The 18,370-nt window shown below is 37.2% G+C and overlaps 2 protein-coding genes and 1 long non-coding RNA gene across 6 annotated transcripts; 1 reads left to right on the forward strand and 2 right to left on the reverse strand.

Moving 5' to 3' along the window:
* Positions 1-7,175: 7,175 nt before the first annotated feature.
* LOC128011482 (uncharacterized) lies at positions 7,176-7,657 on the reverse strand. The gene is made up of 3 exons (XR_008182570.1): positions 7,627-7,657; positions 7,326-7,468; positions 7,176-7,228 (listed from the first exon to the last, which is right to left on the reverse strand). It is a non-coding gene; the product is annotated as an uncharacterized LOC128011482 (long non-coding RNA).
* A 2,600-nt stretch (positions 7,658-10,257) lies between these two features.
* On the reverse strand, positions 10,258-12,561 carry ppp1r3da (protein phosphatase 1, regulatory subunit 3Da). Its single transcript, XM_052593290.1, has 2 exons — positions 12,352-12,561; positions 10,258-12,063 (listed from the first exon to the last, which is right to left on the reverse strand). Exon 2 carries the CDS (start codon positions 12,032-12,034, stop codon positions 11,129-11,131), a length of 906 nt encoding a protein of 301 aa, XP_052449250.1. The 5' UTR covers positions 12,035-12,063; positions 12,352-12,561; the 3' UTR covers positions 10,258-11,128.
* Positions 12,562-13,514: 953 nt separating this feature from the next.
* fam217ba (family with sequence similarity 217 member Ba) lies at positions 13,515-18,333 on the forward strand. 4 transcript variants are annotated; one of them, XM_052595275.1, is made up of 5 exons: positions 13,515-13,784; positions 14,013-14,130; positions 14,212-14,317; positions 14,407-14,470; positions 15,694-18,333. In XM_052595275.1, the coding sequence occupies exons 2-5, from the start codon at positions 14,024-14,026 to the stop codon at positions 17,052-17,054; spliced, it is 1,638 nt and encodes a 545-aa protein (XP_052451235.1). In that variant the 5' UTR covers positions 13,515-13,784; positions 14,013-14,023; the 3' UTR covers positions 17,055-18,333. The 4 variants fall into 4 exon arrangements, with proteins under 4 accessions (XP_052451235.1, XP_052451234.1, XP_052451237.1 ...); XM_052595277.1 differs by having other exon boundaries at positions 13,516-13,784; positions 14,407-14,471; positions 15,698-18,333; XM_052595274.1 differs by having other exon boundaries at positions 13,515-14,130.
* Positions 18,334-18,370: the final 37 nt, after the last annotated feature.

An 18,370-nucleotide genomic window follows, 5' to 3' on the forward strand; every position in this document is an offset into this window, starting at 1 on the left:
AACATACCTAACCAGCATATGCTGTTTTATCAACAGTGTAGATGTATTGATTTGACATTAGAAATACTGTTTTCTTTCTAAACGACTTACAGTGGAAGATGGACAGCAGCTCTTATTGAGCAGATATCTGAAAGTGAAGGTAAGAGTGTTATTCCATGTGAGGACAGAGGAAAAGGTAGGGCATGGATGAAAGGTCAGTCTGTGTCACCTGTTAGTAGAGCTGATATTACATGGGCCTCCAGGTTCATGTGATGCTGATTTGGCAGTTCTCTTATAATGACTGGATATCATTTTCACCATACCATCTGCAGCATGTGCCATCTTCAGAACAATAACAACAAACACAGTATAATACAATACAATTAGCTTTGTAATTATAGGAAATTACTTAACAGGATAGTAGAGGGAGGACTGAAAATCATGGGGAGAAAATAAATATATTTCTTTAATATAATATTTTGCCATGTGCAGAAATGGTTATTTTGAAATCGCAATGTACAATACATGGCATATTTAGACACAAGCTGATATATTCTCCCATGCTGGCAAAGGTTTATAAATGATTTAAGTTACTAGTGAGATAATGCACACTACTTTTCTAGATGACATTAAGCAATTCAAATTCACAGCGTATACAAAGGAGTTTAAGAGTTTGTAAGAGTTTAGCCCCTTTCACAAATACAGTTTTCAATGATAAATTACTGGTAAAGTTACCAGTGTGTCATGTCTACAGATAGATCATGTGTGCATGGACCTTTTCAAAAATAATGGTAAATATGTTCTGGCAATCATACCATTCATGGAGATGACATGATTACCCTGAGCTCTTTACAAAGATGAAACATTATTTTTTTTTAGGATTATTTTTTTCTGCAGCCAAACGCTGCACACCGGTAAAACTAAAAGCCACGAATGTAATAACAAATAGCATTTCAGTCAAAATTATAGCCAAGCACTTTAAATGTAATTTAATGTGTTAGTCGGTATGTTAGTTTTAGTATTTAGTATGTAAGTTTTTTATAGCATGACACAAGATTAATAAAACAATAATTTAAAATGTAACATATTCATTTGATAATATCATTTGATAATACAAAATGCACTTTTTAAGTGTTCTTAAGTGTATTAAAAGACCTAGTCATGAGTGTACTCTTTACAGATACACAAGAGGCCTAAATACACTTTACGCAGCAGGCTGTGTAATATGTGTGAATCTTTTATTTTTGCTATCACTATGGCCATTTGACTTATAGCAGTGTCATTGAATAAAATGAGCACTTCATGTTTCAAAATTAAAATGCAGCACGGAGGTTTTTATATGAATGTATCTTTGAAAAGAACCGATTGTCTTCAGAAAAGCTTTGATGTCATTTTGATTTCATCTTTCCAGTAAAGCCTGATAAAATAGCATTTGTGAGCAGCACTTATTTAATTACAGCTGTTACCGGAGAAACCACTTTATCTCCGCTCCAACAGCGCTGAATTAATTTGAAGTCTGTGGGAAACACTGATGTCTGTCAGTAAACATAAACAAAAAGCATGCTCCAGAACTGTTTTGAGAAGGTGCTTATGTTTTGAGCCATGCATTATTACTCTAAATTGGGCTACTACTATTATTACTATCTTGTACCCTGCTATAATAATTTGCTAAAATTTTTGAGATGAATGAAAAAAAAAAAAGAAAATCGACCAAACATATTGGTAAAAAAAAAAAAAAAGGCTTTATATAAATGCCATCAGCTGCCCTGATTGGCCAGTGAAAACCCCATTTCTGTTGACTTCTAAGATCAAGCTCTTTTTTTCTTAAAAAACATAATTTCTTTACGACTGAAGAAAGAAAGACATGAACATCTTGGACGACAAGGGGGTCAGTAAATAATCAGTACATTTTTGTAAACTTAAAGTGCCACATTTCAATGTGCCTAGATCAAATAGACTCCAAATTCAAGAAATAGCAATACCTGCCTTAGCAAACACTAATGATATTTGCTCTTTATAAACTTAAAGACATCTATTCCAATTAAGGGTCTCACATTATCATGGTCTGAAGTGTGGCCATGTACTTCACTACTCTTCCTTCTCTCTTGTGCAGGTCTAGCAGGCACGGACTTCACTGACTTCTCTATATTTTGTTTCTCTTGACCTGCAGTCCTAGGCTCCAGTGAGGAGCCTCTCTGGGCTGTATGGCCATCTGTACCCTGCTGCTCCCTCACCACCTCCTCCAATCTCTGAGTGAGCTGGGAGTGCAGCTGCTTCTGGGTCAGGGCTCTGGGCGCACACTGTGCCGGGGACAGACGCTGAGGAGGGGGATGAGAACTACCATCTGGAGATGATTACACAGAACGCAAGGTTACACACAAAGCCACCTGATTCATACAGTGACAAAATATCAGGAACAGTGTTTCCTAAATTCAAGATTTGAAGTGAACAATCTGACAGATTCAGTGAGTAAATAGACCGATTAAGGATCAGTCACAATTATGTTTTCAAGAGTCATGTATTGTAATTTACTCTTTGCTGATAAAACATACCTTGCATATCTGTTATCTCACCTGATATAGTGCTGTTTTTCGAGCAATCTTTCTGCAGAGCCAGCAGTGATCCAGATACAGAGATTCTCCTTTTACTAGAGTTCAAGCTCCAGATAGCAGGTGAACTGATCAGTAAAATGCAGAAGACAGACATCCAAGAATACATTAATATTGTGAGCAGACACAATCCTCTCTATAATGGACGTAATGTTAAACAATTAGGAAATGGTCATCAAAATGCTAATAATAATACACTCACAATGAGCTTCCCTTTCTCACAGGTTGCGAGTCTGGGACTATGCTGTTATCTTTTACACAAAGAAACAAAATAAAGTTAAAAGCATTCATATATGTTCACATCGGCAATGGAATTTTCCTTAGTTTGCTTCATATAATACCAAAAAAGTCCTCTTCATGGTCAGCTTGCACCATCTGTACTACTTTGTCTATAGGAATGTGCTGCAAAAAATATTTTTTATAGGGTTAGATAAGCCAATAAGATAAAAAATTATATATATATATATATATATATATATATATATATATATATATATATATATATATATATATATGAATTAAGAGCACCTTGTGGTACTTCTTGTCTCTAGCCTTTATGCCCTGGGTTTTCTGTCGGTCTTCATTATGAGTAGCAGGGGTCGACTAACAAGACAAACAGAATTCACTGAGATTACATCCATTAAGCTGTACAATACAAATCAGTAAAGACTAATCAGTATGTACCATCATCATTAATGTGCCAGTGTTTCATAAACCCTATTCTCCATTTGTTTTCATCAGTATAAACTTGAATCTGAAGTGACACTTTCTACAGAGGTTATACCTGTGCTTGAATTGCATGTGCCTTCTTTTGGTTATTCTCGCACTGAAAACTAAGAGAAGGCACACTGGAAGATGTTTTAGACATCATGAGTTCTCTAAGTTCAATCTCCTTCTTCCTCTCTGAAGAGCTCATCATCTGAAGAGCTGGTTTCACCATTAGCTTTGATACTGCAAAGAAAGTAGTTACCAAACTTTATATTGCTCATAAAAATGACATAAAAATGACATTTCACCACAAGCAAGAGATAATCTTTACAACAAATCTTTTAACAAACTTGAGGGGCAATACAAAATTATTGTGTGTTAATCAACAAATGAGCAGAGATTGCTTACACTCTTTCAGCGGAAAACTACAGAGCAATCTCTGATATTCTACAAGAATGGATTCTTTACTGATTAGTCATGAACAGCTTAATGGACCAACCTGCAGGAAGCACACAGATGGAGGAACAGCTCCCCTGTTTACTCCCCACACTGCCACAAATATACGTGCTAGACTCAGACACCTTCATCTTTATAGGGGTAACCATCTGAGAAAAAGAGATTTGCACTTTTAGAGCAAGAGACCTCTGGCCACCATGATGCCATTAGCACATGCACACAGCTGTAATAACAGCAGCGGTTAACAGAGGTGAGTCAGTGTCACCATATTCCAGTTGCTAAAAGTGAGAAAACACAAACTCGTCACTTCAACAGGGTAAATGAGGACAACAGTTCACCAAAGTTAATTATACAGGTCATCTAATTTAATAACACGGCTGAATGCACAGTGCAGTAAACAATCATGATTATAATTAAGCCCTGATGAAGGCAATTACATAACAGATATTTTCATCAGGCAACTTGTGTTAACAGGGGAAAAAGACTAGTTTTTCAAATAAAATCCAACAAGCAAGTGTGTTTCACAAATGGCTTGAGAGGGAACAATATTCAGCTTTGCCAAAAAAAAAAGGCATCAGATCAATGGTCAATTCGAAGGTCTCACAAAACAGTATCCTAAAATGAATGAAAAATTACAATGTTGTCGAGTGAGCCTCCTGTCTTACCTGTAGGGGCACACTGTTTGTGTCTGGTGTTGGATGTGTGGGAGGCTGGCAGGGGATGCTATGTTTGGCTGATGTTGACCCTTTTCCCTCTACACGCACAGAGGGGGACACTTGACTTTCAGCGACAAAAACCTGTTAGTTCAACACAGACAGTTAAAACTGGGGAAGTTTGGGAAGAAGTGACTGGCACATTTGAAGGTATTCTTTGAGCCTGACTCACCTGTGAACTTTCCAGTGAACTTAGGTTGATGTGAACAGGTGTTTTTACAATAGAGGACTTCCTAAAAGATGTCTGAAATACAGCAAGTTAGTTTCAAATACATTGAAAACAGCACTGCTGGTTCGCTGTGTGTCAGCTGCATAAAATAAGTGATTAGATATTTCATATTTAATATCATCTTATCAACCCATTCATTTAGTTTTCGACTGATCACTCTGGTGTAAAGCTATAAAAACAATACCATGTATAACAGGAATGTTTTTTTTTTTTTTTTTTTTTAATTACAGATGATCTAGTCACATTTTATTTAAGCACAAAGTAAAGGTTCTGATTAGATGAAGTACTGGTTCTTGACATTTCTACTCTTCATTATATAACTTGGACTGTACAGCCCCTTCACACACCCTGTTCTTAGCCTGCCCATAAACACTCTCAGTGGCTCGCAGGATGTCTAGAGATGAGCTGAATTTGATGGTGACTCTGGAGCCCTCTAAGTTGTCACAGCAGGCTGGCTCGGTCAGAACCAGATGCAGAACCTTCTTGCCACTCTCCTCTGTGAAATCAAATATATATATGTGTTTTTATACGCAGCTTAGAACAAATCCTGACCTCAGAAAGTCTAATATTGGTCCAAAACTATTGTTTTGTGAGTTTTGAGAACAGCTTCAGTGTTTCCCCTTGGTTTGGGGCTTTGTGTGGGGGGTGAATGTTCGGTTGGGGCTGGAACGACACCTACAAAAACACTTAAAGGAATCATAGTGTTCATGTGTTTCTTGACAGCAGTCAATACAACAACAGTACAATTAATTGCCCCAAATTCTTTTTTTTCTTTTTTTTCAGTTTTTTCCCCATTGTATGTTTTTCTGGACTCCATTTTAAGGATTTAATTAAATTGTATTAATAAAAAGCATGTCATATTAATTAAAATTGTGACACTTTAACAATTTAACATCCATTTATTAAAAGTTTAACAAAATGGTCATGTTAAGGGCCCTATGAAATGTTGTATTTTTTCCAAACGTATGTTTTATGGTTATTCAATTCTGTGTTTAATTATTTGAAAGCATAAAAACTAGTTTTATTTTTAAAATAGCTAAATAAATTATGTGATTTGTATTTACATTTTTCTGTTTATCAAATTAAGGCATAAAACATTAATTGATGTTTTAAGTAATGCAAATTAAGGATACAATATGTAGGGTAATATAATATATAACGGCAGGGGAAACACTGTGACCTGTTTGGAGGGGATAGTGTTGATTGTGTTACCTTCTACTGTGTAACTCTGAACCTCATTTTCAACTATACACAGAGTGCTCCACTGGCCATCCTGAAAGGAGAGACATATAACATTCATATTAATTTCTTCCAAAAAAAATTCACATGTGATTAAAAAACCCAGTAGGTAATTATAAACCAGGGATTCCTAAATGTTTTTGTCAGCCGAAACTCTACTTTTTTAAGTTAATTTTAAAATAATTCAACAAAACATTCACATTCCAATGGTTATCCGATGTTGGTTGGTCACATCATATTCAAGATTCAGGTGTATTAGGACCCCAAATTGAATATTAATAATAATAATTATTATGTTATATAAACAAATATATTTTTTCAAACTACAATTGTACTGTAAAATTAAATATATTATTTTATCATAATTATATTTACTGACAATTTACAATATTAATATTTGTCTTAAATTCTTTACTTTGTTTTATGATACAGATGCAATGCTGTAAACCTCTGTCCATAAAATAAATTATGTAATTTATCTCTCTGCTAATAGTCTAAAATACCCCCCACCCCCCTCCCCCAAAAAAGTAGTTCACATAAATTGCATATTTTGTTTCAAAATGGCGAATTTCACAGAAAAGCGACCAGTTTGCAGGTATGAATCATACAAATGTGTAGATGAAAGTTATTGCATGTTGGATTCCCAAATGCACATTATTTGCTGTAATTACCATGACCTGAGCTGCTTTGAGACGCTGAACATAGCAGATCATTCTGTGATTATCGTGCTGCACCATTTATTTATTGAATTTTTACATTTTATATAATTATTAGCTTTTTATCAACTCACAAATCCCCAGGGCTATGCAAATCCTCATTTGGAAAGCCCTGTTATATATTAATATTATTATTATTATTTTCTTAGGTCCAATGTGAGATGTGGCCTGTAATGACTATAATGTCATTACCTGGGTCTTCTTATTAGCCACACAGAAGTAAAAAGAGATACTTTGACTTCCAAGATTGAAGTCAATCCAGAAAGCTTCCAGATTCTTGTCCTCTGGCATGAGCAACTATAAACATAACAAAACAGAAATATACATGTGGTTCAAAACTAAACAAAAATAACCGAGTGCATATTTTCCCACACTCACACTTAAATAAATGTTAAAACTAACCTCATGTTTGTCCAAAAATGCCTCCAGGCAAGGGTAGGAGTACACGCTGTGAGAAGATAAACCAAGACATGTTATACAATCTATAAAAAAAGCGAAAGCTGTCAAAATAGATTAAGTACTGTACCTTCTTCCATCTCCTTGCATGGCATTGACCATATTTAGAAACTTCCTACAGTCCTGTCACACACACACACACACAAAACATACTCTAAAATCCTATGTGACCAAATAAAATTAGTTTAAAATTACTTATTTCAAGTGAGGCCATATTTACAGTCTCAAACTCTGAATCCTTGATCTTCTTGAATGCAGAGGAGACAAAGGTCATTGTAAACCAGGAGTCAGCTACTTGACTCCTCTGAGCTGGTGAAGCCATTCTGCAGAGGGCCTCCATTAAAGACACCTGCAAATCATAATCTGAAGCACAACAGATATGTAGCTACAATCAGTATCAGTATGAGTGCAGTCTAAAATGAGTTTTGTAATGATCATAGCATTTGTAATTCTTTTAAACATTTTTATGATCGCACTTTCTAAACTATGTATACTCATTACAATGGATGTTTTACACTAACCTCCACCTCTGAGGATTTGACTGGCCACTGCATTCCTGATAAAAAAAAAACACAACACACTACAGATTTAAAATACAACGCATACTCCTTCAGGTACTTTCCAGAAAAGGGAGCTTTTAAATTTATGATTAGGTACTGATTAAGACTCAGGAGAATGCAATATCATTTATCATACATCATAGACGACGACTCTTGAGTTGACAAGATCTTCTTTTTCTTTTTCAGCTCCATGGGAATCTTTTCCAGAATAGCATTGAGCTTCCTTGCTGCCTGTCAATAAGAGTCAATAATAATCCTTCATACATCCCCTCTTGTAATTCAGTCTTCTATTTCTGGAAAAGTCTGGGTAAGCACAGCTCGAGTGACATGTCATGACTGGAGGTGTAGAACGAGTTTTCAATATGGTTGAAATGATTACTTCTCAGCATATAGATGGTGACTGAACTAAGGAAGGCTTTCCACTAGGAAATGCAATGAATCTCCTACCTCTTTCTGAATCATGATGTTTATTTGTGCATCAGAGGCCAGTTTGCCAATGTGACTAAGCAGAGCTTCAGTGACTTCATATGTACCTGAGGGGATACACAGATTTGAGCTGAATGCAGAGCACTGTTCTACTTCCCCTTTGTCTTTTTCAAAATTGGAACAAAACACTCACCTTCTTTACAACTTTCATGAACAACCTGCGAAGGTGAAATGACATGCACAAATCAGAATACTACACTACAGTGTTTCTGAACTCACTAATTATGTTTTCTTTCACACTTTTTTTGATCTTCTTGATCTAATTTCCTAGCATTTTCATTAGCTGATTCTGATTTATTTTACCCAACAGAGAAAATAGACATATGATTCATATGGAAGTTCATTTCCAACATGGAATATAAAAATAATGTAAAAGGTAATTGCAACTTTTTAAACTTTGATATGTAATCTCACAATTCAGAGAGGAAAGACGCATTGTGAATGTGTGGAAATGTGCCGTAACAAACCATCAGTGCATCAAAGAAGTCCTCAGCCAGCTTTATCATGGTCTCATTTCTTGGTGACCCTGCCTCCAGCCACAGCTTTCTGGCCTTCTCGAACCACTGCACCATGTAAACATACATTTTAAGCAATAAAAAACTTTTACTTCTTCACCAAAACAGGCATAGAGAGAACAGGAACATGGATAACAAACTTATCTTCTTAACAAATCCCTGGGCAACCATCACAGATATTCCTCCACCGCCTGGAAACACCAGCATCTCGCCATATTTGTGTAAAACAGTAAGCACCAGACAAGCATTGTCCACATTTCCAAGATCCAGTTCCTGAAAGAACATACAACAGTGCATACAAATCCAGTGAAGAAGTTCATACAGTTGAGTCATGAAGACAATGTAAAATATATAACTAACCCTGATGAAAAGCTTATCCAGCTTGGTCATGAATTGTCTGGAACATTTTATTGTGGTTCCTTCCTTGTTTTCATTTTGTACGAATATTTCTAGGTCCTGAAAATTATTGTGTTTGAAAGCCTCATCCACCAGTTTTTCCACCTAAGCAATACAATATAAAGTGAACTTCGTGGTCCTAATAAATAAAAAAGCATCTCATATAATTACAGAAGACAAACGCATTTCAGAGGTGAGAAGTTAAAACCATTTCCCCAGAAATAAAAGCATGAATTAAGCAGCTCTTTTGGGTTTAATTCTTACCTGATGGTCCTGCAAAGGTGCCATGATGCACAGACGATGACCTGTTTTAAATGTTGAAGACATTAAATAACTCATAAATATGAATCTCAGATGCAGATAATTCGAAGAAAACACAGTTCCAGGAAAAATGAGCACTCGAGACGTCTTTAAATGTCAGTCCTCGTATTTCTCAGAATTGAATTAAATTAACCAAATATGAACAAAACATTGTGGTTTGGCTCCGTCTGTGTGATGTATTAACCAATGTGCAATTTATTATGCAAATTAACGTTAACCGATGCGTAGCGTTAATTTAACATACCGTTAACGTTACGTTTATAACGGTCTAAGCTAAAGCACATGCAGCGAAAATACTGTCGAAAAACCGCAAAATAAAATACATAACCGTAAAAATTAATGCTGTAAGCGATCGTATTTAATTTAATAATAAGATTAAATTGTGGCTATCTTGGGCTGTCTGCTGGGTGTTCAGATCTTACCTCAGATTATGACTGACCCTTCAACGGACTTCAGGAGGAAATTTTACATAGCTTTTATTATTAACAAATAATGTGAAGTTAATGTAGATCGTAAATGTACGGTTACCGAGATGGAAATTGTAAATTTACGCTCAAAATGGTTAGTTAAAGAACGATTATTTCGCTTATGACGGTTGTACTGTAACGTTGCGAGTTTCGATAACGCGGGAAAAAATGACGCGCACGCGCAGACGCAAAAACGGACGCGCACGCTGATCTTTGGAGTTTGATTGAACTGCTTCTCTATTCAAAACTCACCGAGTGTAATGTTACTATGGTCATGGATAATGTAGTAAAATAATGTTAATAATAATAAATTTGAAAACTAGAATGTCACAAATCCTACAAATAAAATGAAGTGGAAATATTTAAATGATTTATGAATTCAGGCTTTATATACACATAAAACAGCATTGGTTTAATAAACATAATTTTATTAACTCAAACAAGACTTTCTAAATGAATTTTAGTATCTTTATTGTAAAATATAAATACCTTTGTTGTTATAACCTTAATCATGGTACTAACAAACTAAACTTACAATAAAAACACTTTTGTAGTCATGACATTTTTGTAGTTCAAGTCAGCATCAGCCTGGTTATATTGACAAAACGTTTACTTTTTCCACACCAGTTTGAGTTTCTAGAAACCACCTGACTTCAGGATGCTGGCATCAGAAGTGCTAAAATACTAACTCATTTCTGAGGTCTGTCCTACAAAAATAAATCACCCCTACAACACATTATAAACAGCAGTTTGTGCCTAGATGTGGCTTTATTTTGAAGCATTTATGAGAAGGACCATGTAAATAATTGCTGAATATATATATATATATATATATATATATATATATATATATATATAATTTTTTTTATCAGTTCTTCAAAACAAGTGGAATTACCTATCTTTATTTACTCTATCAACATCTGTGTTTACAATATCCACAAGTATTATGAAAACCTACCACATAGTGACAATAACATCATCACACAAGTGCAAACCTGAAATGCAAAAAAAAAAAGAAAAAAAAAAAAATACTGTAAAGGCACTTTTTAAATCTATATTACATTATCAAACCAACATATAGTAATACTCTCAGTGCTACAGTCTAGCTGTCACTATCATAAAGTAAAAAATCTCATATTTGATCACAAATGAAATACACAACGGCAAATGTTCAGAAGGTCAGCAATGTATATCACACGTTGAAAATGCTGGTGGTTGCAAGCAAAAAAAAATAAAGTGACAGTGCTTTAAAAAAGTTTCATCTACAAATCAGTGTCCTCAGATAAAGTGTATCATGCTGTCTTCACATTCCTTCGGCACAGGTAGTTTATAACTCTGACAGGTTAACTTGTAATTCTGCCCATCATTGTTATCCCAAAACTGCATGCCCATTACTTTATAACAAACAGCAAACTCCAGCACTGCTCCGGGGTGAAGGATATATGGAGGAACCGGTAGATGAAATCGAAAAGTGTCACAGCAGGGCCCGTTTGAAATGGATTTGCTTGTAACCCAGTAACCCTTGGTTTCTGAGCAGCTCTTCCAGTTTGTAAAAGAGTAGCGAACATTCACTTCCTTCTCAAATGCCAAGTTTACAACTTGAACGATCCCTATAATGCCAGGCTCATAGCACAAAACCCGCTCCAGACACACTTGTTGGCAACTCAGACGCTCGGTGAAGTTTGAACAGTCCCCTGGCTGGACTGAGAACATGGGTTTCAGATAAGGAAGGGAAATCTCCATCCCCTTAGTTGAGGCGAACTCTGAATTCATTAAGAGTCGGAAGAGAACATGCTCTGGGACAAACGGGTCCTCTCCGCTTTTGAAAACCTTGACATTTTCCAGGTCTAACCCTAATGAGTCCACAAACCGGACGCTGGCTCGGCGACTAAGCCTCCGTCTCTCTGATGGAGATGGAAGGGACTGTGTGCGCCTCTGGATGATGGATTTGGTTGGAGGTTCGAATGACAGGCTGCGGCCTGCTGTTTGCCTCGGAGCAGTTTTTGGGCTCGGTGGACGAATTTTAACCGGCCTCTTTCCGCTGTCTGTTTTGGAGCGGGACACGTCTTGCAAAATCAGTGTGGAACTTTTTTTTGAGCCATCTGATACTGTAGTAAAAAATAGGTCAGCGTTCATCTCTTCGAGGGGTGTGTCTTTATGGCAACATCCCAAAGACCAGGCCATGTTTATATGAAAGAGTTACCTTGTGTGACCTGAAAAAGACAAACATTCTATGTTATGAATATTTATAAGTATTTTACAGTATTAAATATCCTAGGACGTCCTAGCAAGCAATACTTTGCAGCTGTGGAAACATGGCAAGCTCACTAGCTACTTCAATCTCAGCTGGATTACTGAACACTTTAATGCAAAGTAATGCAACTTACATTTCAAGCCTTTCAAAAAAGCAAACTGTCAATACAAACGTATACAAGTAAATGACTGCACCTATGTACAAAAATAAAAGGAAGAAGTTCAAATTGGCATTTGCATTGGCTCACCAGAAAAGTCCGGCTTGATTAAGTTAACGACGCATCTGACGATCCTCCGATGCTATTTCAATGAGCCCTGCATTTCATAATGAGAAGAGCGACAAAACTCTGTGTAAAGGTGAAGTATAGCCTACTACGTGATACAGCACACATACAATGCATTTCAAGCAAACTGCGCACGTTGCGCACGCAGAGCTGGCAGGAGTGTGATGTCAACAGAGGGGGCGTGGCTACTGAGTCGGGAAATGCATGCGGTTGGTGGTGATGTTGCCATGTCTTCCTATTATAAGTAAGCATAAAGACAGCAAGTGTGTGGGTGTAGAACTTTTGATTACTTGGTGGAACACGCCTACAACACAGCGTTGTAAAAAATGCAAGTAAAGCTTTATTTACACATTTTCAATACGTTACATTTTAAATGAACATGTCTGTTCAGTACATTACTTATATAACAAATGACACAATTGAACTGTGGCGCTTATAATTATGTGATAAAAAGCACTTGCAAATGTTTTATAAAATACACATAGGCTACTCATCTCTGCACTAATAAAATGGGGTTTACTGCCCAATTGTATGCAATATCTAATTAATGTATCTTACACTTCAAAGTGGCATTAGAGAATCTAATAAATCTAAATATATTATAGGGCACTTTTTTATATTCACTACCAGTCAAAGTTTGGAATAACTATTATTTTTTTATCTGTTTGAAAAATCTCTTACAGTATGTTCACCAAGTCTTCATTTATCTGAATCAAAATAACGTAAGACAGTAATATTCTGAAATATTATTACAATTTAAAATAATATTAGAAATATTAGAATGATTTATGAAGAACAGGATGACACTACTGGAATAATGCTAAATTGTACCATCACAGGAATTAATTGCATTAAAAAAAAACAGTTATTTAAACTCTAACAATATGACTAATTGTAGCTTATTCTGAGCATAGGGGAATGCTTTCAAAAAAGTAAAACATTTGGAATACTAGGAAATCTGAGAACTAAATAAAATGTGTTCGTAGCTTAAGGAATAATACTTTAGTCCGACACAAACAAGGATCGCTTTTTTTTAAATCAGAACAGGATCATTGCTCTTCTTCTATCTGGCAACCCCGCTGGTCAAGTTAAATAAAACAGTGATTTTGCAAACTTACACAACCCCAATATCAGCCCCCTAAAACATACACATACGCGTGTTTTTCTTCATGAGCTATCGATACGAGCAGCGATGAAATTAACGCGTTTCTCCTATTCGTTTCTCTTAGGAACTTCAACTCCCATCATGCCAATCGCAGGATCACGACGACAGCGATACATACAAAGCAGCAGGTAAACAAGTCTGGTCGAGCTGCTGTAGTGATGCTCAGAAACGACGATTTCAAAGCGTTTCGCTCATTGCAGGAGGATGGAGGTTTCATAACCAAGACGCAAGGGTGATTATTGTCCTCTTTATATGTTAACGTTACAAATAGTTTGTTCGACGCTGTTTAATTGATTGCTGCAATTCTTGGCAAAGTGCAAAATATATTAACTGTGACGCTGATATTTCGCTGCGTCTCTGCAATGGTGCTCATCAGTCACTCGGTGCGTGTGCGCGCTCACAAATGGGACATTTTGGGGCAAAGCTGAGAGCTTCAAAACTGCGTCTGTGCACTTCTTAGTGTTTAGTGCGATGGGACCCATCCTGCAGGAACAAACTGCGTCTGCGACACTGAGGAAGGTGTCAGGCAAGGAGAAGGTTAGAACGAAAAATGCAGAAAACACTGGGATTGTTGACAGGTATGTCTGAATAGAGCAGTTTATTAAACTCACACAGGAATAGCACAAATGTGTCACTAAGAATATGTGCTTTATTTGCAGCAATAATAAGAGAGGGGGAAACGTGAACCAGAATAAGAAACCGGTTAAAAAAACAGTGCCCTTGCATCCCGGGCAAGAGAAGGATCATCTTTCCAAAGCTGAAACTGTAAGTACCATATGAAATAATAAGATGCATCAAGCATCCTGTGTCGGCACTCGGCAGCAGTTTGAATATGTTTTCATGATGTTCCCAAGGTCCAAAATGGCATTAAACCAAAGAAAGCTAAGAGTCCGACTGGTGGCACTTGCAAGTTGCGTGGGTGAGTGTTGCTTAAGATATGGAATTTAACACATAAATAACCATAAATAGTCAAAATAAAAGAACAAAATAAAACAAATGGATATATTTCACTACAGAATGCTGCCATTGACCAATCAGAAACATATTCCAGAGTGCTAATAATTAGAGCTGGGTATTCACACATATTTTGCTCTTAATTTGATATTGATTCACTTTGTCATATGACTTTCTTGTGATAAAATGATGCTTCTACTTTTTCGCTGTTGAAAGTTAAATTGAGACTGTCCTAACTCGACAGATTTATTCAAACATGCATTAAGACATCACTAATAGATAAAAATGCATATATTTTGCACTATATATGCTCCATTTTGTTATCTACAACACATGATCTTATGATGCTCATTCTGCTAGCTCTTCTTTCACCGTTATCATTATATAAAAATAAAAAAATTATTTTTATTTTATACTGTTGTGAATATCTGGTTAGAAATTCAATTGCCTTTACCTTTAGTAGATTCATTTACAGGCTGCACTCATAATAAAGATCTGCTTCATCACTGACAAACAATATGACATTTCTGAGTTTTGTTTCCTGAAATGGTTTGTAGGTAAATATCCACCTCGTCCAGCACTGTTTTTGTCTTATTGTCTTATCCAGCACTCTCTTCTGTTTTATAAAGTAATCTGTTACTGTTTCAATGTGATAAACAACTGGAAACAGTTCAGTGTGTACATGTCCAAATGAACCAAGCTGCATCACAAACAAATTTCACTAATTAGATCCAAAATAAGTGATTAATTTGTGAATGTGGCATCATTTGATTCTTAATGCCTGATAGGAAACACATAGCATGATTGCTAAAATATTGTAATTTTATTCTTTTAAACTCTGTGATCAGAAAACTCCCATCAAATAGTTACTTCGATTATAGGATGGGAGACATGCTACAAATAATACAAAATAAAACTTTTGTTTTGTTCATGCATCTGCAGAATTGACCTTGAAATGTTATAATGATACAAGTTCATGAAAGTCAAAGTAATCAAAAGTGTTGTCAACCCAGCCCTGATAAATACACTAGTCAACATTTAAAGTGGATCCAAACCATTCATCAAAGTTGTCCTAAAACCTAAACCAAAATGTATTCTTGTCTTAGGACAACTTTGATGAATGGTTTGGGTCCACTTTAAATGTTGACTACTGTATATTGATCAAATATATCACTTGAACTATTGCTGCAGCACACAGGGTGAATCAGATGTGAGGCCTCCACGTCCCAAGCTCTCTTGTCCCGAGCGTGGACAGGAGAGGAAGAAAATCCAGCTGGAGGCTCAGTGCTGTAAAGAGATGTTACAGAGCCGCGTGGCCATGGAGAAGAGTCGTCGTGCTCTATCGCTACCCTTGGCTCCTCAGCCAGTGCTGCAGCAGTTCCCCTCGCAGAAACAACTCTCAGACCTGGACTCACTGCACCTCCTGGAGCACAAGGAGGACGACACGGACAGCGCCAGTGACCTGTCTGACTCTGAGCGGCTCCCTGTGCTGCCTTCCCCCTGCACTCCTCCTCAGCTCAACCTCCGAGCCGAGGTCTTTAACTCCGTGGACCTGCATCCTCACATACCTGGACCCAGGACGGTGGAGAGCAATGAAGTCAGCTATATCTACCCAGACTTCCTGCCGCCTCCATTCAATACCTGGAGCTTGAGGCAGCTCGCCATCTTCCTCAACACGGAGGGTAAGCGGGCTCCCCGTCCGAAACCTGTAGGGGAGCTAGAGAAGTATTTAGAGCGCCTCCTTCAACTTGAGTGGCACCAGATCCAAACCATACAGTCTGAGAGCGGACGGCAAGTGGTTCCCATCATCCGAACAAGAGGTCATGCTGCTGGTGTCCTATTGAACGGCAACCAGCCTAGGCCTCATACTGCTCCTCCGACACGCCTCAGCTCCCCGAAAAGCTTTCGGCAGGGTCAACAGGGCTTCTTCTCTTCAATGGCCAGCCCATCATCCACCCAGCTTTCTCGGCCCGTCTGCCCTCACTGCCACATCCGCTATCCGCTCTGCAACGGCACCTGCTCTCCATATGCCTACCAGCGACATTCCCGCCTCAGCCCCCTGCTAGAGCGCAAAGCCCCCCCTGCCAACACCCAAAAAAGGAGCAGCAGTGAAAGCCGGGCTTCCACCTCCGAAAACCGCACCACTTCGAAAAACCAGCAACCGGTCAGTCCTCAAGCAGCAAAGGCTCACCAGAAGCACATGCAGGCTGCGGGGAATGTGCGCAGGGCGTCCCATGAACTCAACGCAAATGGAAAATCCCATTCTTCGGTTAGGAAAGGAAAGACTGCAAGGTCAAACGAGACAGACAAACAGAAAGATCCACCTGGAGCAAAATATGGAGGGGTTGATAGGCGGGATCCTGTCGGTATGAAACATGAAGGTGGTGGTCCAGGGAAGAAAATGGTAAAGGATGGTCCGAGAGCCGAAACGGGTGAAGTACGATTAAGATCTGGTACTAAAAGAACGGTCACGGATGGCAAGGACTCAAAAGTGGCATCAGCTACCAAGTCTACTGGCAAAGTGAAAAATGCTCAATATGCCAAGTAGTTAGTGCACCTTTCACGCAATTTCATTTTACATATTGTAAAGAAGAGCTAATTAAAACATAATATTATCCCTGCAGTTAACTTTAGTTGTTAGTCAAAAGGATGAAAAAGTTGTAAAAAGTGCTGTCACATTGGCAAAATTTAGAGGGGGAAAAAAATCAGTTCATTATTTATTGTTAATAACACACACAGAAGTCACTTCCAGCTTTCTGTCAGTCTATACGGACCAACTTGAAACGTGCACAGAATCGGGACAAATTTCGATTAAAATGCTTGGATTTTCCCATTAAAATTTGCAAATGTGACCACACTTTTAAAAAAAGTATCCTTCTCTTTAGAAATCATGCCTTTTCATCTTCATTGTTTCAGTAGAACTTTAAAGTGCATTTCTTGAATAAGATATATTTATTTTATCTGCCTAAGTACACAAAAGCAGGTTACCTACATACTGTACGCACAACTCCTCTACGAAATGAAATAAATGTACTTAAATCTAGTGTGCATGTACATATCTCTTATTTGAGGGAGGTATGGCTGAGAATGTTAGCGTGTGGCTTTGTCTAGTAAGCTCTATTGGTCGAAGAATGTCTATTTTTTGAGATGAATAATGAATGTTTTGTAATGACTGTATTTTTGTAAAGTGCCATTTACAAGGACTTAATTTCTTGTTATTCATTAAACCAATGAGTTGACATGTATTGAGTTAAAACCGAATGCTTTATCTTTGAATGTTTTGGAACTCATTACTTAGGTTTTCACTGAGTTGTAGTTGAATTGTGAATTGTTAGGATTGCTTATGGTGGTTTTGTGGTGTGTTGCTGGAGAAGGCCCTGAGCTGTAAACTGTAACGATATTATGGTCAAGGTTATCTATGCTTGTTTACTTATTGAGAACCTTTCAGGTCATTACATTGTACTTCATGTCTCTAAATATAGCATGTTTTGTTTATTTTTACAGGAACAATGAAGGTAGTGGTTTTGTAGTTTTGTATGTACTGTAATGCATTGTCAAGGCACTTGGATATGACTTGAAAGTTGGTACAGGTTGAGGCCATACAGTAGATGGTACCACATTTCCATACTTGATGTGCTGTATGTAGCACCATTTCATCTTGGATGTTATGTACTAAGTTCCCTTATCAAGCAAAAAAATACACAAAAATCTACTTTTGTCCTATCATTGTCAGATTGTGCTTTTATTTTGCTGGGAGTTTTTGGTAGAGTTGAATGCAGCTATTTTTATGAGAATAAAAAATAAAGAGTTTTCATTACTTCATCAAAGCCTCTGTCTACAGTATTTATTCTAATGTGGAAATTG

The sequence above is a fragment of the Carassius gibelio genome, chromosome B23 (assembly GCF_023724105.1).
Source record: "Carassius gibelio isolate Cgi1373 ecotype wild population from Czech Republic chromosome B23, carGib1.2-hapl.c, whole genome shotgun sequence".
NCBI classification, from domain to species: Eukaryota; Metazoa; Chordata; class Actinopteri; order Cypriniformes; family Cyprinidae; genus Carassius; species Carassius gibelio.

Bases quoted from the DNA above. Each gene is read 5' to 3' on its own strand.
- ppp1r3da (XM_052593290.1), bottom strand. From the start codon at position 12,034: ATGGCCTGGTCTTTGGGATGTTGCCATAAAGACACACCCCTCGAAGAG.
- fam217ba (XM_052595274.1), top strand. From the start codon at position 14,024: ATGGGACCCATCCTGCAGGAACAAACTGCGTCTGCGACACTGAGGAAG. The intron at 14,131-14,211 runs GTATGTCTGAAT...CTTTATTTGCAG, and splicing joins AACACTGGGATTGTTGACAG to CAATAATAAGAGAGGGGGAA. The intron at 14,318-14,406 runs GTAAGTACCATA...GATGTTCCCAAG, and splicing joins ATCTTTCCAAAGCTGAAACT to GTCCAAAATGGCATTAAACC.